The sequence below is a fragment of the Ceratotherium simum genome, chromosome 21 (assembly GCF_057802395.1).
Source record: "Ceratotherium simum simum isolate JZ-2026a chromosome 21, ASM5780239v1, whole genome shotgun sequence".
In the NCBI taxonomy this organism is placed as follows: Eukaryota; Metazoa; Chordata; class Mammalia; order Perissodactyla; family Rhinocerotidae; genus Ceratotherium; species Ceratotherium simum.
The window spans coordinates 3,894,225-3,910,605 of NC_141920.1; the positions used below are offsets into that span (position 1 = coordinate 3,894,225).

The 16,381-nt window shown below is 34.3% G+C and overlaps 1 protein-coding gene across 2 annotated transcripts in view; it reads left to right on the forward strand.

Moving 5' to 3' along the window:
* SYCP2 (synaptonemal complex protein 2) overlaps positions 1–16,381 on the forward strand; it is a 78,547-nt gene that overhangs the window by 31,309 nt on the left and 30,857 nt on the right. Inside the window, exons 15-23 of one of the 2 annotated variants that reach the window (XM_087445046.1) lie at positions 5,784–5,932; positions 7,380–7,454; positions 7,917–8,063; positions 10,660–10,759; positions 11,637–11,794; positions 13,641–13,710; positions 14,005–14,062; positions 14,590–14,723; positions 14,870–15,306. In XM_087445046.1, coding sequence (XP_087301172.1) covers positions 5,784–5,932; positions 7,380–7,454; positions 7,917–8,063; positions 10,660–10,759; positions 11,637–11,794; positions 13,641–13,710; positions 14,005–14,062; positions 14,590–14,723; positions 14,870–15,306 — 1,328 coding nt within the window. The remainder of the gene's footprint in view (positions 1–5,783; positions 5,933–7,379; positions 7,455–7,916; positions 8,064–10,659; positions 10,760–11,636; positions 11,795–13,640; positions 13,711–14,004; positions 14,063–14,589; positions 14,724–14,869; positions 15,307–16,381) is intronic. The other variant, XM_087445047.1, reaches the window with a different exon arrangement.

A 16,381-nucleotide genomic window follows, 5' to 3' on the forward strand; every position in this document is an offset into this window, starting at 1 on the left:
TGTGCACTTGAAAGGAATATATATTCTGCTTTTGTTGGGTGGAAGGTTAGGTTGATTGTGTAGTTCAAGTCTTTTGTATCCTCACTGATTGTCTGATTACTTGCTCTCTCAGTTATTGAGAGATGGTATTGAACTCACCACTGTAATTGTGCAGTTTTTTCTGTTCTTTCAGTTCTGTCATCTTTTGCTTCAGGTATTTTGAATTTCTATTATTAGTTGTATAAACATTTAGTCATATTATCTTTTTTTGATAAATTGACCCCTTAATCATTATGAAATGACCCTGTTTTTCCTATGGTAATATTCTTTGCTCTGTAATCTACTTTATGTATTGTTAATATACCCTCTCTAGCTTTCTTTGCTTAGTTATGTAGCATGACATATCTTGTCTTTATTTTTAACTTGTTTGTGTCTATATATTTAAACTGAATTTCTTATAGGCATCATATACTGGGTCTTGTTTTTTAAATATAATTTGACAATCTCTGCCTTTTAATTGTGGTGTTTAATGTGATTATTGATATGCTTTAAATTTACCATCTAGTTCTTGTTTTTAATACCTGCCATTCCATCTGCCATGTTTCTTTACTTTTCCTCTTTGTCTTATTTTGTATTAATTGATTTTTCAGTGATTTCATTGTATCTCTTCTGTTGGCTTTATACCCCTTTTTTTAGTGAGTGATTTAGGGTTTATTTTATACATCTTTAACTTAATAGTGGGTGAGTTCAAGTAATATACACCTTTATGTATAATATAAGAACCTTGTAACAGTATACTTCCATATTTGCTTTCCTGGCCTTTGTGCCATTGCTGTCAATAGTACAAAAAATTTTTTTTGCTTCTGCATGTGTCAGAAGCCTCACAATATGGTATAGTGATTTTTTTCTATATACAGCCAATTAGCTTTAAAAGAGATTTAAAAAGTGGATTAAAAAGTATTTTATATTTACATACATATTTACCATTTCCAATGTTTATCTTTCCTTTGTGTACACCCAGATTTCCATCTGGTATTATTTTCCTTCTGCCTGAGTGACTTCTCTAATATTTCTTGTGTTGTAGATGCACTGTTGATGGATTCTTTCAGTTTTTATATGTCATAAAATGTTTATTTCGTTTTTATATTTGAAAAGTATTTTTGATACATATAGAATTCTAGATTTCCTATTGTTTTTCTTTCAGTTTACTTTAAAGATATTACTCGATTGTCTCCTGTCTTGCATTGTTTCTGATGAGAAGTCTACTATCATTCTCATGTTTGTTCCATTTTATTTAAAGTCTTTTTCCCTCTGGCTGCTGTTAAGATTTTATCTTCATCACTAGTTTTAGACAATTTGATTGTACAGTCATATGCTGCATAATGATGGTTCGGTCAACAACAGACCACATATATGACAGTGGTCCCATAAGATTAGTACCATATAGCCTGGGTGTGTAGTAGGCTATACCATCTAGGTTTGTGTGAGTACACCCTGTGATGTTTGCACAACAAGAAAATCACCTAACAATGCATTTTTCAAAATGTATCCCCATCTTTAAATGTTACATGACTATAGTGGTTTAGTGTGATTTTCTTCATGTTATTTGTTCTTGGAGTTCATTGAGCTTCTTGGTTCTGTGGGTTTATAGTTTTCATTTATTATTCTTCAAATAATTTTTCCTGCTCCTTTTTTCTTCTCTCCTCTGGAGACTCTGATTATACATGTACTAAGCTACTTGAAGTTTTCCCACAGCTTAGTGGTTCTCTGGGTTCATCACACTCCCATCCTAGACTTTTTCCCCCTCTCTTTTTGCATTTGAATAGCTTCATGTTGCTGTGTTTCATGCTCCTTAGTATTTTCTTCTGCAGTATCTAATCTGCTTCCAGTCCTATCCAGTATAATGTTTATATTTTTCATCTTTGAAAGTTTGATTTGGATCTTTTTTAAAGATAAACTTTTATATTAGAATAGCTTAATATTACAGCAAACTTGCCAAAATAGTATAGAAAGTTTCCATACACCCCCTTATCCAGTTTCTCCTGTTTTTTTTATTGTAATAAAAAAATACATAATATAAAATTTATTATCTTAACCATTTTTAAGTGTATAGGTCCATAGTGTTAAGTATATTCACATTGTTGTGAAACAGATCTCCAGAACTTTGTCATCTTGCAAAATTGAAACTCTATACCCATTAAACAACTCTCCTTTTCCCCCTCCACCCAGCCCCTGGTAACCACCATTCTACTTTTTGTTTCTATGAATTTGACTAGTTTAAGTGGAATAATACAGTATATGTCATTTTGTGACTGGTTTATTTCACTTAGCATAATGTCCTCTCCCGTATTTTTAACATCTTACATTTTTATGGTACAGTTGTCACTGCATCCTAAAATGAAAGGCACGCTGGGATTCTGTGTCTTCCTCTAGCTATCTCACTCTTTTTCCATTCATAGCCAATTTTGAAAGAATAATTTTTACTAAATCTTTCTTTCTCCTGCTATTCATTCCTGTTCTTACTACATTCTGTTTTATATCCCACTCTATTGAAATTTCAGATATCAAGATAATTATTTTATTATTATCAGTATACACACTTCAGTGCTTTATACTGACCCTTCCCCCACATTTGGCAGTACTTACCACACTTTTTTGTGTGTGTGTTTGAGGAAGATTAGCCCTGAGCTAACATCCGATGCCAAGCTGCCTCTTTTTTTTTTTTGTATTTTGCTGAGGAAGATTGGCCCTGGGCTAACATCTGTGCCCATCTTCCTCTACTTTATATGGGACGCCACCACAGCATGGCTTGACAGGCGGTGCATCAGTGCACTCCTGGGATCCGAACCTGTGAACCCCAGGCCACCAAAGCGGAGTGCGCGCGCTTAAATGCTGCACCACCGGGCTAGCCCCCACACTTGATTTTTTAATCTTTTTTCCTAATTTCTCACCTGAGCTCTCTGCAAATGTGAGTAATAAAGTATTCACTTGGATATTTTTGCAAATATCTGAAACCGAACTCATAGTTATACTCCCAAGAGCTCCTCCTTTATTTCCTATCTCGTCAAATGGTATGGTACCTTCCAGGTTCCCCAAATACAGAAGCCATTCTTTATTGCTTTCTCTCCCCTAGTTAATCATTTTCCATGTTCATTCATTTCTGTCTCTTAAAATCTTTTGAATTTTTTCTCTCTTCCTCTGTTTCACATAATTTCTCGTGTTAATCACTACCATCACTTCCTAACAGAGTTCTGTCTTTTTTGCATCTTGCCAAATATTTTTTCACATAATTGGGCAAAAGAGTTATTTTCATTTTTTTAATAGTATAACTTAAAGTTGATTTTTAAGATTTGTTTTCCAATAGATAACTCATCCTAATTTTATGAGGACACTTTTATTAAAAATTAAATTTTTTATGTATGGATTAAAAGTGATTTTTTTGGAGCTTCCGGGTTGGTACAAGAATGCATCTATGTGCTGCGAGAGTGGCACACTCCAAACTCCACAGGATCAGGAGCTCTTGTGCTCAAGACCCTTCTAGACCTTGCACTGTGTATCTCTTCTGGCTGTTCATTTGTATCCTTTAATATCTTTTGTAATAAAGTGGTAATCTAGTCTCCCTATATGGAACAGGCAAGATCTAAATTTTTACGTGAATGGCACTCATGGAAGTTAAAGAAGTGTGGACCCTGGAGATTAAGCAGTATTTCTAGTGAGAAAGAATTTCTGCAGTTGTGGACTGAGGGGATGGGGAAGCAGCAGCATGAAAGAGTACAGTTAGAACCTTTTATGTGCAATTTATAGGAACTTATAAAATATAAAGGCTCCATGGACAATTTTTTTTTAAAAGTTTTTTTTGAGTGGCTTTGCAGGAGAAAGCATATTATTTTCATGTAGGTATAGTATACTAGAATCCTATTGAAATATCTAGATAACATTATAAGATCCAAATATGTTGATATCTATAAGCACTTGGATATTATAGCAAGCAACAAAATGGGAAGTTTTTTGGTATTTCATTAATATTGCTAACTAACTAAAAAGCAAGCCATGATGTAGTCCAGGAAGTCAAAGCAAATATCAGAAATTTCAGTGAAGCCAGCAATAAAATATAACAAATATCAATAAATTCCTATATAGTCACAATATATGTGGAGAATAGTTTATACAATCAGGTACAAAGCATTCAGTGAAGAAATAAATTTGAAGTGATACTAAAACTATGTTCATGTAGGCTGTGAAGCAAATATTGCATTTACAAGTTCACAGCAAGCTTCAGAAAAAAAAAATCAAATGCACATTGGAGGGATATAACAATCAGCAAAATATTCATAAGGATTATGAATGTTCTGATCTTCATCACTAGAATCTGAAACATTATCATCTTCAAAGTCACCTGCAATTTCATCTTTAAAGCCTGAAAACTTGTTGCTTTTGAAACTTGTGACTCTTTTTTCCCCCCACAAAAAGCTGCTGGCACTCTTTGAGTTAGAAACTGTGTCACCACTATCTTCAAGCAATTGATAATTCTTAATACCATTGAAGGACATTCCTGTGGAAGTTTCATGAGCACATAGTTGCAAAAGCAAATGAGACATTTTCTACTTGGGCAAGCCTCATAAGAATTGGAGGATTTTATAGTCAATAAGGACATTTGTCCTTTAGGATAGGTTGTGGAGTGGCCAGCAGAGCTTTTCCTGATGTAGAGACAAATTTTTCTACTTGGTGTGGTCCTTCTCCCTCAGGATGTTTTCCTCCTGCCCAAAAGTACAGACTGGGGGCAGGTCTGGAGACTTGTTGGTCAACAACAGGAGCACCGCCAGAGGAAGGACAAGACCATAGTGGCCTTTAGTCTGTAATACAGGCACATTAATTGGGTGCCAGGTAATTTTTTGTAACTTTGTGGAGGAAGGGAGGTGACTCCCTCTTATAAACTGGCACTTAGAGTATTTTATTTTCACTGGATTGATAAATTCATTGAGAATTATCACTGTATCCTTCTTACCTCACAGTTTCCTGGCACTTGAGTTTTTTTTTTTTTTGTGAGGAAGATCAGCCTTGAGCTAACATCCATGCTAATCCTCCTCATGTTTTTTTTTTTTTTTTGCTGAGGAAGACCGCCTCTGAGCTAACATCTATTGCCAATCCTCCTCCTTTTTTTTTTTACCCCCCCAAAGCCCCAGTAGATAGTTATATGTCATAGTTGCACATCCTTCTAGTTGCTGTATGTGGGACGTGGCCTCAGCATGGCCGGAGAAGCAGTGCGTCAGTGCGTGCCCGGGATCCGAACCCCGGGCCGCCAGCAGCGGAGTGTGCGCACTTAACCGCTAAGCCACGGGGCTGGCCCGGCACTTGAGTTTTTATCGAATGTTTACTATCAACACCTTTGTAAAAACTGTGGATTTAATAGAAATATTTGAATAAGTGCTTATGCCTAGAAATATTTATGGAATTAAAGTTGTTTTCTTTGCCTCTTTTAAATTAAGAAATTCATTTTTCATATGTATTCAAGGAATATTTATTAAGAACCTCTTAGTGTCCAGAATGTATTCAGGGCCTTAGGTCATTAGTTATTGTATTCCCCTGTAATTTATAGATTAGTAAACTGAGACTCTGGAAAATAAATTGATTTATTTACATAGGTAGTTAGTACTAGAATTGATTAAATATTTTTAAATCCTAAAAGTTAATTTTATTTTAATTCATTTTAATTAATATGCTCCATGCTTTTCTTATTTATAGTGTAGCTATAGAGTATCATAGAAATGAATAGAAACTAATCAGTGTCGTGTGTTTGTGTACAGTGAGAGAAGCAAAGAAGATACTGACCATAATTCTGAAAAATACAGTAGAAATTAGTAAAAGAGAAGGGAAAGAATTGTTTTTGTATTTTGATGCATCATTAGACATCACTAATGTGACACAAAAAATTTTTGGTGCAAATAAATACAGGGTAAGTGCTTAAACTCTTTTTAATAAATATTTATTATTTTCATAATTCTGGAAACTTTCAGTTACTTGGGGCTATAAGTTTCATTGATTTTTTTTCTAGTCTTTTTAAATGACATGTAGGTTTTTGGTTCTTTAAATTTGTATTGTAGAATGGCCATCAGATTGTTAGCCATACCCTTTGAGATACCTATTAGAAAGAATCTCAGATGACAAAATCAGCAATGGCTGCTCAAAACATTTAGTGAATTTCTGCCAGGTGTTTAAAAAGTGAAATGAGACAAAGCCTTGTTTTCAAGATATTAAACATTGTTTGTGAGAATTACAGAATATACCTCAGAAGAAGTAAATAAGTGGCATAGGGAAAATGAAGTATAAAAGTTAAGGGAAAAGAATGCCCATTAAGAGTCAGATTTGAAGGAAAGGGTGTAGAGATGGTGCTTGAAATGGAAGTTGATGGATGAAATTTAGATAAGATGCTTCCTAGGATTGTGGAAGATGTTATGAGTAGCATATTGTTTAACTGGGAATCTAAAGTGACAATTCATGTTATGTTTGGGAGAGATATTCTGTTGACAAGTTTAGATAGTGCATGTCTTAGTCTGTTCTGGCTGCTGTAACAAAAATACCATAGACTGGGTGGCTTAAACGACAAACATTTATTTCTCATAGTTCTGGGGACTGGGAAGTCTAAGATCAAGATACCAGCAGATTTGGTGTCTGGTGAGGGCCCACTTGCTGGGTTCATAGTAGCCATCTTTTCACTGTGTCCTCACATGGCAAAATGGGTGAAGGACCTCTCTGGGGGTCTCTCTCTCTCTCTTTTTTTTTGCTGAGGAAGCTTGACCCTGAGCTAACATCTGTTGCCAATCTTCCTCTTTTTGCTTGAGGAAGCTTTGCCCTGAGCTGACATCTGTGCCAGTCTTCCCCTATTTTGTGTGTGGGTCACCTCCGCAGCATGGCCACCGACGAGTGATGTAGGTTCGTGCACAGAAACTGAACCCAGACCGCTGAAGTGGAGCGTGCCAAACTTAACTGGTAGACCATGGGGCCAGCCCCACTGGGGTCTTTTTTTAAAGGGCACTAATCCCATTTGTGAGAGCTCTGCCCTCATGACCCTAATCACCTCCCAAAGGCCCCACCTCCTAATACCATCACCTTGGGAATTAGGTTTCAACATATGAATTTGGTGGGGGACACATTCAATCTATAGCAGTACAAAAGATTCATGGTAAAGAATAGCAGAGAATATGTTTGTGAGGAACCCTTACCAAAATGACAATCTAAGAAGACTGGTTCGTGGGGAGTCAAGCCGAGAAGAGTATTTATGTATACAAAATAATGATTTGAGATAATTTGGCAATTTTTGAAGGAAATAGGTAGGAAATAATTGCATTAAAATGGAAAAAACTGGGAGAAAATGACATCCCATTGAATTGATTTAATTTTAGGAATTTACCAGAAAACAAGGTATTTCAGTTGCCAAAACATCTGTGCATATACTTTTTGATGCGAGTGGATCACAGGTATGTGTCTAACTTACTTGATTTTTATCATTAGGCTAAATTTATCCCTAAATAATAGCACAGTAATAAAGTTCATGTTGGAGGGTGAATATCTAAAAAATAAATTGTCTTAATACAGATAGTGCCTCAAGATGTATATGATTTTTTAAATATGTTATTAATGATCATTTATTTTAGTACAGAAGATAGTCGTTAATACCAGTTTTGGTAACTTTAACAATTAGAAGTATATGTCTTTCCAATGATGCCAAAGCTTGATTTACATCTATTAACATTTTAAGAAGTGGATGCTTCTTCTTGTATCCCTTTGTAGGACTAAAAATTATAACAGTACATATAAGACAGAAAGAATTGACCTTTGTAAGTGTGAGATAAATGGGCACTTTATTAAGACATCCAGTGATTTTTGAGAACTTCCTATAGTTTGCAGTTTTAAAAACTTTTTTCCACATTCTTCAACAGATTCTAGTGCCAGAGAGTCAAATCTCACCAGTCGAAGAAGAACTCGTTAGTTTGAAAGAAAAACCTAACCCCCAAAAGGAATTTGCTATACCTCCAAAATATGTCAAAAATAGTAATCAAGGGGACAGAAAAAATAGTCAGCTTGAGGTAAATATGGGATCAATATAGTTGTTTATAAAACAACATAGATCAAATCATTGCTATATAAAATTACAGAAAAAAGCATGTAAAATTTATGTGTTAAATGGCCTTCATCAATAACATTTCAGAGCATTTTCTCTGCCCTTTACAAATGCAAAGGATAGTGTTTTAGCAAACTGTGTTTATATGTAAGGTTTAGGGGGTTAGAACGAGGTATACTATACACTTGTAAATTCCAAATTAAAGGTATATAGGAAAGTAACTACCACTTTTTGCATTTATCCTGTCTGTTCTATCTTTGCATTTGGCTGTAATGTAACATTCTGTTTATTTGCATGAGGAAAGAAAGAAAAGTATTAGGTTCTTTTTTGTCTTCCTCTTCCTGCCCCGTTGAAGATCTCCTTTAGGCCACATCCAGGAGAACCATTTCTCAGCCTTCTCTGTATCTTGCTGTGACTCTTGACATTGCTAACAGCCCTCTTTCTCAATGTCCTCTCCTTCTTTGACTTCTATATTAGCATTTTAATTCTCTTTCATCTTCTATTACTACATCAGAGATACTTGAGATTTGCTCTAAAAGCTTGATACACAGCCTTCTGAACAGCTCTATGCCTTCTCCCCAGAGAGCTTCCTTCATGTGCATAATTTAAGCTTTTAAAATGTACATACCAGACTTCTCTTCAAAGTTCTATAACTATGTCTCCACTTACTCTTCCATTTCCTTTTGTATGTCTCTTCAAGTCCTTTCCTGAAGTCTAACCTGAAACTCTTTATTTTTTGCCTCAAATTTGCATCTGCCTCCATGCTTCAATAATGCTAACCCATAATTTTTCTGATGATATCCTTGATTCCAGCCTCTTCTCCCGCCCATGCGTAGAACCAAGGTGCTAATGATTGTTCTTTCGTAGTATATTTCACATCCTTTCCTCCTTGTTCCCTTTACCATTACTCGTTTTAGCATAGCTGGGTTAATACAGTAACCTCCTCATTGGTCTTTGATACCATTGCTTCATCCAGCAAGCTACGCTATATGGTATACCACCGATTTTTCTTAATACCGGTATCCTCGTGGCATTCTTCTACTCAGAAAGCTTTGTGATCTCTGTGTTTATCCCACTGAATCTAAATTTGACTCAGCTCTGAGACCTTCTGTAATTTAATTTTACTCTATCAAAATACCCTCACTTGAGTAAGGCCAGTTGCTTTACTGTCTCTTTTTATGTCATGCTCATTTTTGCCTCTATACCTTTATTCATGTTATTTGTTCTTTACCTTTATTCATCTAAAGCATATTTATATTTATCAAGTCTTGGTTCATTTTCACTTTCTTCATGGAGTTTTTTCTGATTATTTCAGTTTTTACTAATCTCTCATCTTTAGGCAACTGTAACCCCACAGGCTCTTACATACATTTTGGCAGTTTATTTTACTGTTTTTTCCCTTTAGTCTTGTGTCCTTCGTTAAATTTAAAATGTCATCTTATATTTCCCATAAACATTTGATCCTAATAGTTATTTTCTGTGTCTTTATATCAGAATCATAACTTGAGTACTTATTAAAAATGCAGATTCTTAGATGCCCCCATCTTAAACCTATTGAATCATAAACTCTGGGAAAGATTTTAAGCACACTAAATTTGGAAAACATTGCACTATTGTTAAATATCCCCTGTGTTTTCAATAAGGATTAACTTTTTGAAGGATTTATAGGAATAAGTAACTTTTCAGACCCATTCACTATCTACTACTAGGAACTGTAATTTCTTTAAGAAGAATTTACTGGTTTGGTAGCTTGTTTTCTTTGTTAATCTTAGAATTCTCTTGTCTCCTCCCCTACCTTCCCGCCACACCCCATATACATACCTACTCAAAACTCTATCAATAGTTTTTCTGTCTTAGGGCCAGGTCCCTTTTTGAAAACAGCTTTCCTCTGCCTCTTTACAGTTTGTCATCATATACTCCTTTGTATGGCACCCTCTGAAACTCCTGTCCCTTGTAGTCCCTGCCTCTGCTTATCTCTTTCTTTTGCTCTTATCAGTCATTCTAGGATGAAGTTAGAAAATGCAGATATTTATTGGAACCACTAGCTTGTGTGCCACTGAGTCTCTGAATTCCTGTAGCTACCTTTTACTCCAAAGGCAGTTTAGTCTTCACAGAATATTAATACAATTTTTTAAAATGTGTGAAAGTTTTGAAGAATGCTTAACATTATGAAGGCATTCACAGATATACCTAAATATGTATCCAAACATCATCTGCATGAAGTAGAATAGGAAATTGTGAGCCATTGGTTAACTAGATGAATCCAGTATCAATAAAATATTTTCAGCTAGTATTTAAAGGTACTGTATTTCATAAGTCGATATTCTATAAATATTCTTTAAAACATTCCTTACTTGTTTTGGCTACCAATTCAGTACCAAATATTAGGATAAAACCCTTCATGTGAGCCTAAAACACAGACATTTCTGGATATCATGTTGTTTATATAATAGCATATCTCTTTTGTGTGTAGTCAAGGTAAAATGTTATGAATAAAATTGTAGGATATTTAATTTCAAAAGAGAATGTGTGTTTACTCTGGTTGTTTCTCATGGTTTAAGATAATTACTCCTAGCAAAAGAAAAATGTCTGAAGCATCAATGATTGTTCCTGGTGCAGATAGATACACTGTGAGAAGCCCAATACTTTTAATCAACACATGTAAGTTTTATAGTCTCAAAAGATTTCTAAAATGTATATTATATTTTAAAACAGGCATTTTTTAATTCAGAGATATTCTGGACATAATTTACCTAGAGGATAAGTTGGGGATATAAAAATTGATAAAATATGAATCACGAATGTCTTCTAATTGTCAAGAAATTTCAAATGTCTGAGAAAGGTATAATGGGTATTGACATATAAACAGTATTCAAAATATTAATATTCAGCATTAATAATTTATTATAATTTAAGCAGGAGTCAGCATAACAGTAGTTAAAACATTGAATTAATCAGGCCTCTTGGGCTTATTTCCCCACTTATAAGTGTGTGCTTCATACGGATTATCCTCTAGCTAAGTTTAGAACCAGTTTCCTTTCTATAAAATGGGACTAAAGTGTCTACCTCATCAAATTGTTTAGAGGATTAAATAAAAATCATTCATTCAACAAGGAATGTTGTAAACATTTAGACAGTGCCTGGTACATTCTGAGAGCTAAATAAAAATTAAAAAATAAACTGATACTGTGTACTAGTTGCTATAAAAACACAGTCTTATTTAATCTTTATGGCAATTTAATAGTGACCTTCTATTCCCAAAATCCAGTTGCCTACTGGGCAATTGTCTAATGTCTGACAGCCTCCCCAAACTTCACAAGTCCAGGATAAATTCATCCTCTACCCTCTGTGCCAATTTTTTTTCCGTTTCTTGCCTTGGTAAACGGCATCCATATCTACTTATTCATCTAAACCAGAAACCTGGGCCCGTTCTAGAAGCTTCCTTTTTTATCTTCCTCATCTAAAAAGTACCTCAGTAATAGAAATATGTAATTTTAAAAACCCCACAAATTTAGCAGTCTTTTGTCCTCCTTTTTAGCAACACCACGAAGAGGAAGAGTTAAACCACCACTACAAATGATGAGTTCTGCAGAAAAACCTGGTGTTTCTAAAACATCAGAAAATGGAGCAGATAATGCTGTATCACTTAAATCGAGACCATCTGAAGGAAGAAATAGAGGAGATAATACAGACAAAGTAACTTTACTTTTAAAGCGTTTTTTAAATAAATTTTTATCAAGTTAGTCAGTGTCTCACTTTGTTTAAAGTATTGCTTTTTTTTTTTTAAGATATTTACTGTCCTTGAAAGTAAGATCCTTCTGACATATGACTCACTGTGCTAACAATGAAATTTAGGAATATCCATTCAATATAACTCTGATTTATGTGTTCAGTAGGAGAAAGGGACTTGCTATCTTTCTTTAGTTTATCATACAAATTAGGGTCTGCTATGGGGAAACCTCAGGTATAGAAATGTAAGACACAAGTTTAAGTATCTCAAAGTCTAGCATGGGAATTAGACAAATTAATAAGATAATTATAATATTATCTAAGTATTCTCAGATGTACATATAGGATGCAATAGGAACATAGTGGAGGGGCAAGTGCCTAACCCCAGAGCTGGAGGGGAAGGTGACGATCAGGAGATGCTGTTTAAGGAGATGGAGAGTGTGTTGATGTTTGAAGGGTCAATAAAGATTAGTCAAATGGACATCGAGGAGAAGGGCATTCATTCAAGGTAGTTGAAGAGATAGAGCAGAAAATAGATAAGAGAAAGTTGTTTCTTAGAGAAATAGGATGTAATTAGTGGTACAGATAAATGTAGATGAGGAACACCTAGTAGCTTTTGTTTTCTCTGAAGTGTGACGATGGTAAGTTTCTCTTGGGAATGTGTTGAAGTAAAAGGCTCAGGGACACATAAAGTTGAGGAGTAGCTACTGAGAGGTAATGAAAAAGGTTAAGAATAAGTATAAGTGTTAGGCAATGTTGAGGGCTCAGTTTAAATTTAAAACTATGAGTTTTGTCATGGCATTAGTTCAGAAATATGTGTAATTTTCTTGAAGCTTAGCAACCTTGGTGTTACAGTAAAAAAGAATAGATGGTGGACTTAAAGAAAATTTTAAATGGTTATGTGGCAGAAAGATAAAGGGTGTAAGAGTTGAAGACATTAGAAAAAAATAGTCAAAGTAATGGCTCAAATGGTGTAGCTGAGTGTTTGTTTAAATAGGGGAAGTATTCTTTAGTTGTGCAGTATGGTGCTGAATGTTGTAGGAGGATAAGCATTCTGTCCCTGTGCTTACTTATTGTCAAGAGAACCCTTCTGTCATTGTGACAACCAAAAACACACCTGCACATTTTCATACTGCTCCTCTCCCAGTGTTGAGAACCATTGGCTAGGTTAAGCAGGGAAGATAGCCAGGATGAGGCAAAATATCTTAGTATAGAGAGTATATTTTTCTGGTAGTGATGGCAGATTTTTATTGAATCGAAGTAAGTGTGTATCTGTGGCTATGGAAAGAGGGAAGCTTGCTGTAGGCAAGAAGTTACTTGTATTGTAGTGTATTGTATTTGGTCTTTTGTAAACTTTACAAACTTTAGAAAAGTTTGGTCTTTAGAAAAGACCAAAACTTTACAAAATCATTTAATATTTCATAATTTTAACTCTTTTTTGTATGTTAGGGAAAGATATTCAGAATAGATGCAGACTATGAGATCAATGGCAATTGGAGATATGCCTTGGAGGTTCTAGAAACTCAGTTGCAGATGAAATTTGAATTATTATACTAGCTGTAGATGAGATAAGAAAATTTGTAGGATCTTCTGCTTCCTTATCTTCAATGAAAGTTATTTTCTTGTGTTTTAGGATAGGCAGTGTTTTAGAATGAGCATAACCTTTATGAAATACGTAGAAATACTATCCAACTTTTAATAGCGAGACAAATTTATTTTAAAAGTTTTAAACTGTAATACTCTGACTTTTAAAAGTTGTTTTCACATAATGTCTAAATTCAAATTTACATTAACATGTCTCCTGTGTTTATAGCATATCAAAACTGCTAAAGTTGTAGAAAAGACAGAAAATAAGGACATTGAATTCCCAAACCAAAATTTTAGTAAGTACTTCTTGGTTTAATTTCAGTCTCTCTTTTAAAAAAATATATTCTTCTCTCTATACTTCCCTTTAACCCCGCTGGCTTTCATTGATTTGCTTTATGCAATGAACTTAGAGGTACAAGGAAATATAATACAGTATCAGTTCCCTAGAAGTTTGGGTCTGAGAGAGGGAAGACGAGATCAATCAACTTCTCCATCCCAATATGTGATCCTTGATCAAACTATACCAACTCCCATTTTACCCTGCCAACTGTACAAAAAAATGAAAATACCATAATTTTTGTTTCATTTAGATGAACTCCAGGATATTGTTCCTGATTCACAGGCAGTGGGAAAAGTAGATAAACCTGTGTAAGTATGAGAAAAACCATCAAGTCATTGAGCGTATATTAATGTTACTTTTAGATGAATGTAACAAATTTAAAGGAAAAGGCCTTTATATACTTAAAATGTAGTATCATCTCTCAAGTATTATTATGATAGCAGAATGAGGAATAGTCTATATATTTTTCCATATCAACCAACATAACTCTTTGTAAATTGAGAGATTTAAAATGAGTGATATTTTTAAAATAATAAAGTATGAATGGGAAGAAATTTAACCAGGTTTAAATACACAGTAGAACATGTAAGATATATGAAGTATATTTAGGTAGATACAAAAATAGTAACAATAATGGAACTTTTTAATAATCTTTAATCCAATCAATTATGTAGTAAATTTTAACTTTCATCTTGACTTATGAAAATATTTTCATACTTGACTGTTAACAAATTGCTATCAATAAACATTGACTAAATAAGAACAATCAACGTCTTACGTCAGAGTCATTGGCTAACGTTTTGTAATATATTAAGCAAATGAATTTATTTTCCAGGCTACCTTGTGTTTTAGACAACATCGATGGAAATAAAATGCACTCCAAATGGTCATGTTGGACACCTGTAACAAATATTAAGCTATGTAATAACCTGATAGCAAGTACTTCATCAGAAGACACATTAAATCAAGGTGGAACATATAATTTTCTCTGTATATATTAGAGTTCAGGGAAACATTCCTTTCTTGAAATGTCTAACAGATATCTTTGGTTTTAACACTTTATATATTATCAGTTTATTAATTTAATAAGGATTAATTTCTCATTTTCCCACTAGATATTATTATCAACAAAAAACTTACTAAGCAAAAGTCATCCTCTTCAATATCTGGTGATAATTCTGAAGAAACAGAAGGAGTGCAATATAAGAAAGAAATCATGCAGCATAACAAAATAGATAAAGCAGAAGTAGAAGTTTACAAAAGAAACAATCAACGACAGCTAAATCATCCTAAACATTTGGAACAGAAAAATACTGAAAATACGGAGCAGAGTGATTGGCGTATTGAATCTGAAACTACTTTTAAATCAGTTCTCCTAAATAAGACAGTTGAAGAATCTCTAATCTATAGGAAGAAATACATATTGTCAAAAGATGGGGAGACTGCTATTTGTGACCAAAGCCCTTCTAGAAACAATGTGAAAAGTCATAGAAAATCAGGAAAAAGATTGACATCCGAACTTAATTCCCGAGATTTGAAACAAAAAAAAATTGTGAGCTTTCAGTGTGTTTTATTTCTGCATACCCATAATATGCCTACTTAATAACATAAGGAAGTGAAAGAAGCTTGATTGATTGCTGTAAATTTAACATTTGTAGTACCTTGTTCTTTAATTCAAGCTTCGACTCTGAGAGTGAGTGCCTCCTGAACTCCTCACTCTCCTCTTTCTAGTCCCAGCCCTGATAGAACATATGTGCCCACTGGCACAGAGGAGGCATGTAAATAAGGACAGCATGAATGAACCCTGCAGTTCCTTGTCTTCTCTCATTGGGTCTCTCCCACTCTATCCCTCAGATTCTTTTGAATATGCATATAGAACTGTCTGTGGTTCTCTTATGGTGCTTACCTTTCTTTTTAATAAATGACTATTTTTGTGGGGTTTTCTTCCCCCGTTTTATCCTATTAGAGTGTAAAGACTATGTTTTATTCAACATTTGTTTTCCTGTATGGCCTAGCACAGCTTTGCACATAGTAGCATCTGAAATATTTCCTGGATTATTGCATTAATGTTGACAAGGTTTTTCAAGAGGATCTAAGTGGAGTGGAGGAGAGTATCTTCTACTGTAACGTTGCTTTCATTGGAGCCTCCAGTTTCTTCTTCAGATTAGTCATGTGTAGAACATCTCCAGGACAGTTGTAGCTAGTTTGCTCCATGCTTTGAGACTGAAAGTTTACTTTTTCTAAGTTAACATAAATCTTTTTTTGGTCATTGCTATAAAGATGCAGATTAAGAAAACTTTTTAATAAGAAAACATTTCCACTGCCAATAATGCAGTTTTTTTTTGCTATTCCTTAGAGGATCCAGGTTTTATAGGCTTTCATTTTCACTTATGTTCCAGAAAATTATTAATAGCTGAGTAGCCAGATTTCTAGAGTCAATATAAAATGTTCATATACATAGCATCTCAGTGTGCAAATGAAATATTTAATAGGTAATTTGCAATAATTGTATATAATTAGGCATTATTTCCTTCATCTTGACCATCCTACTATTTATTTTGTTTTTAACCTGCAGCTCACTTTTTGTGCCTAATTTGACTACGTTCTTTAACCAGTCCTTTTGGGTC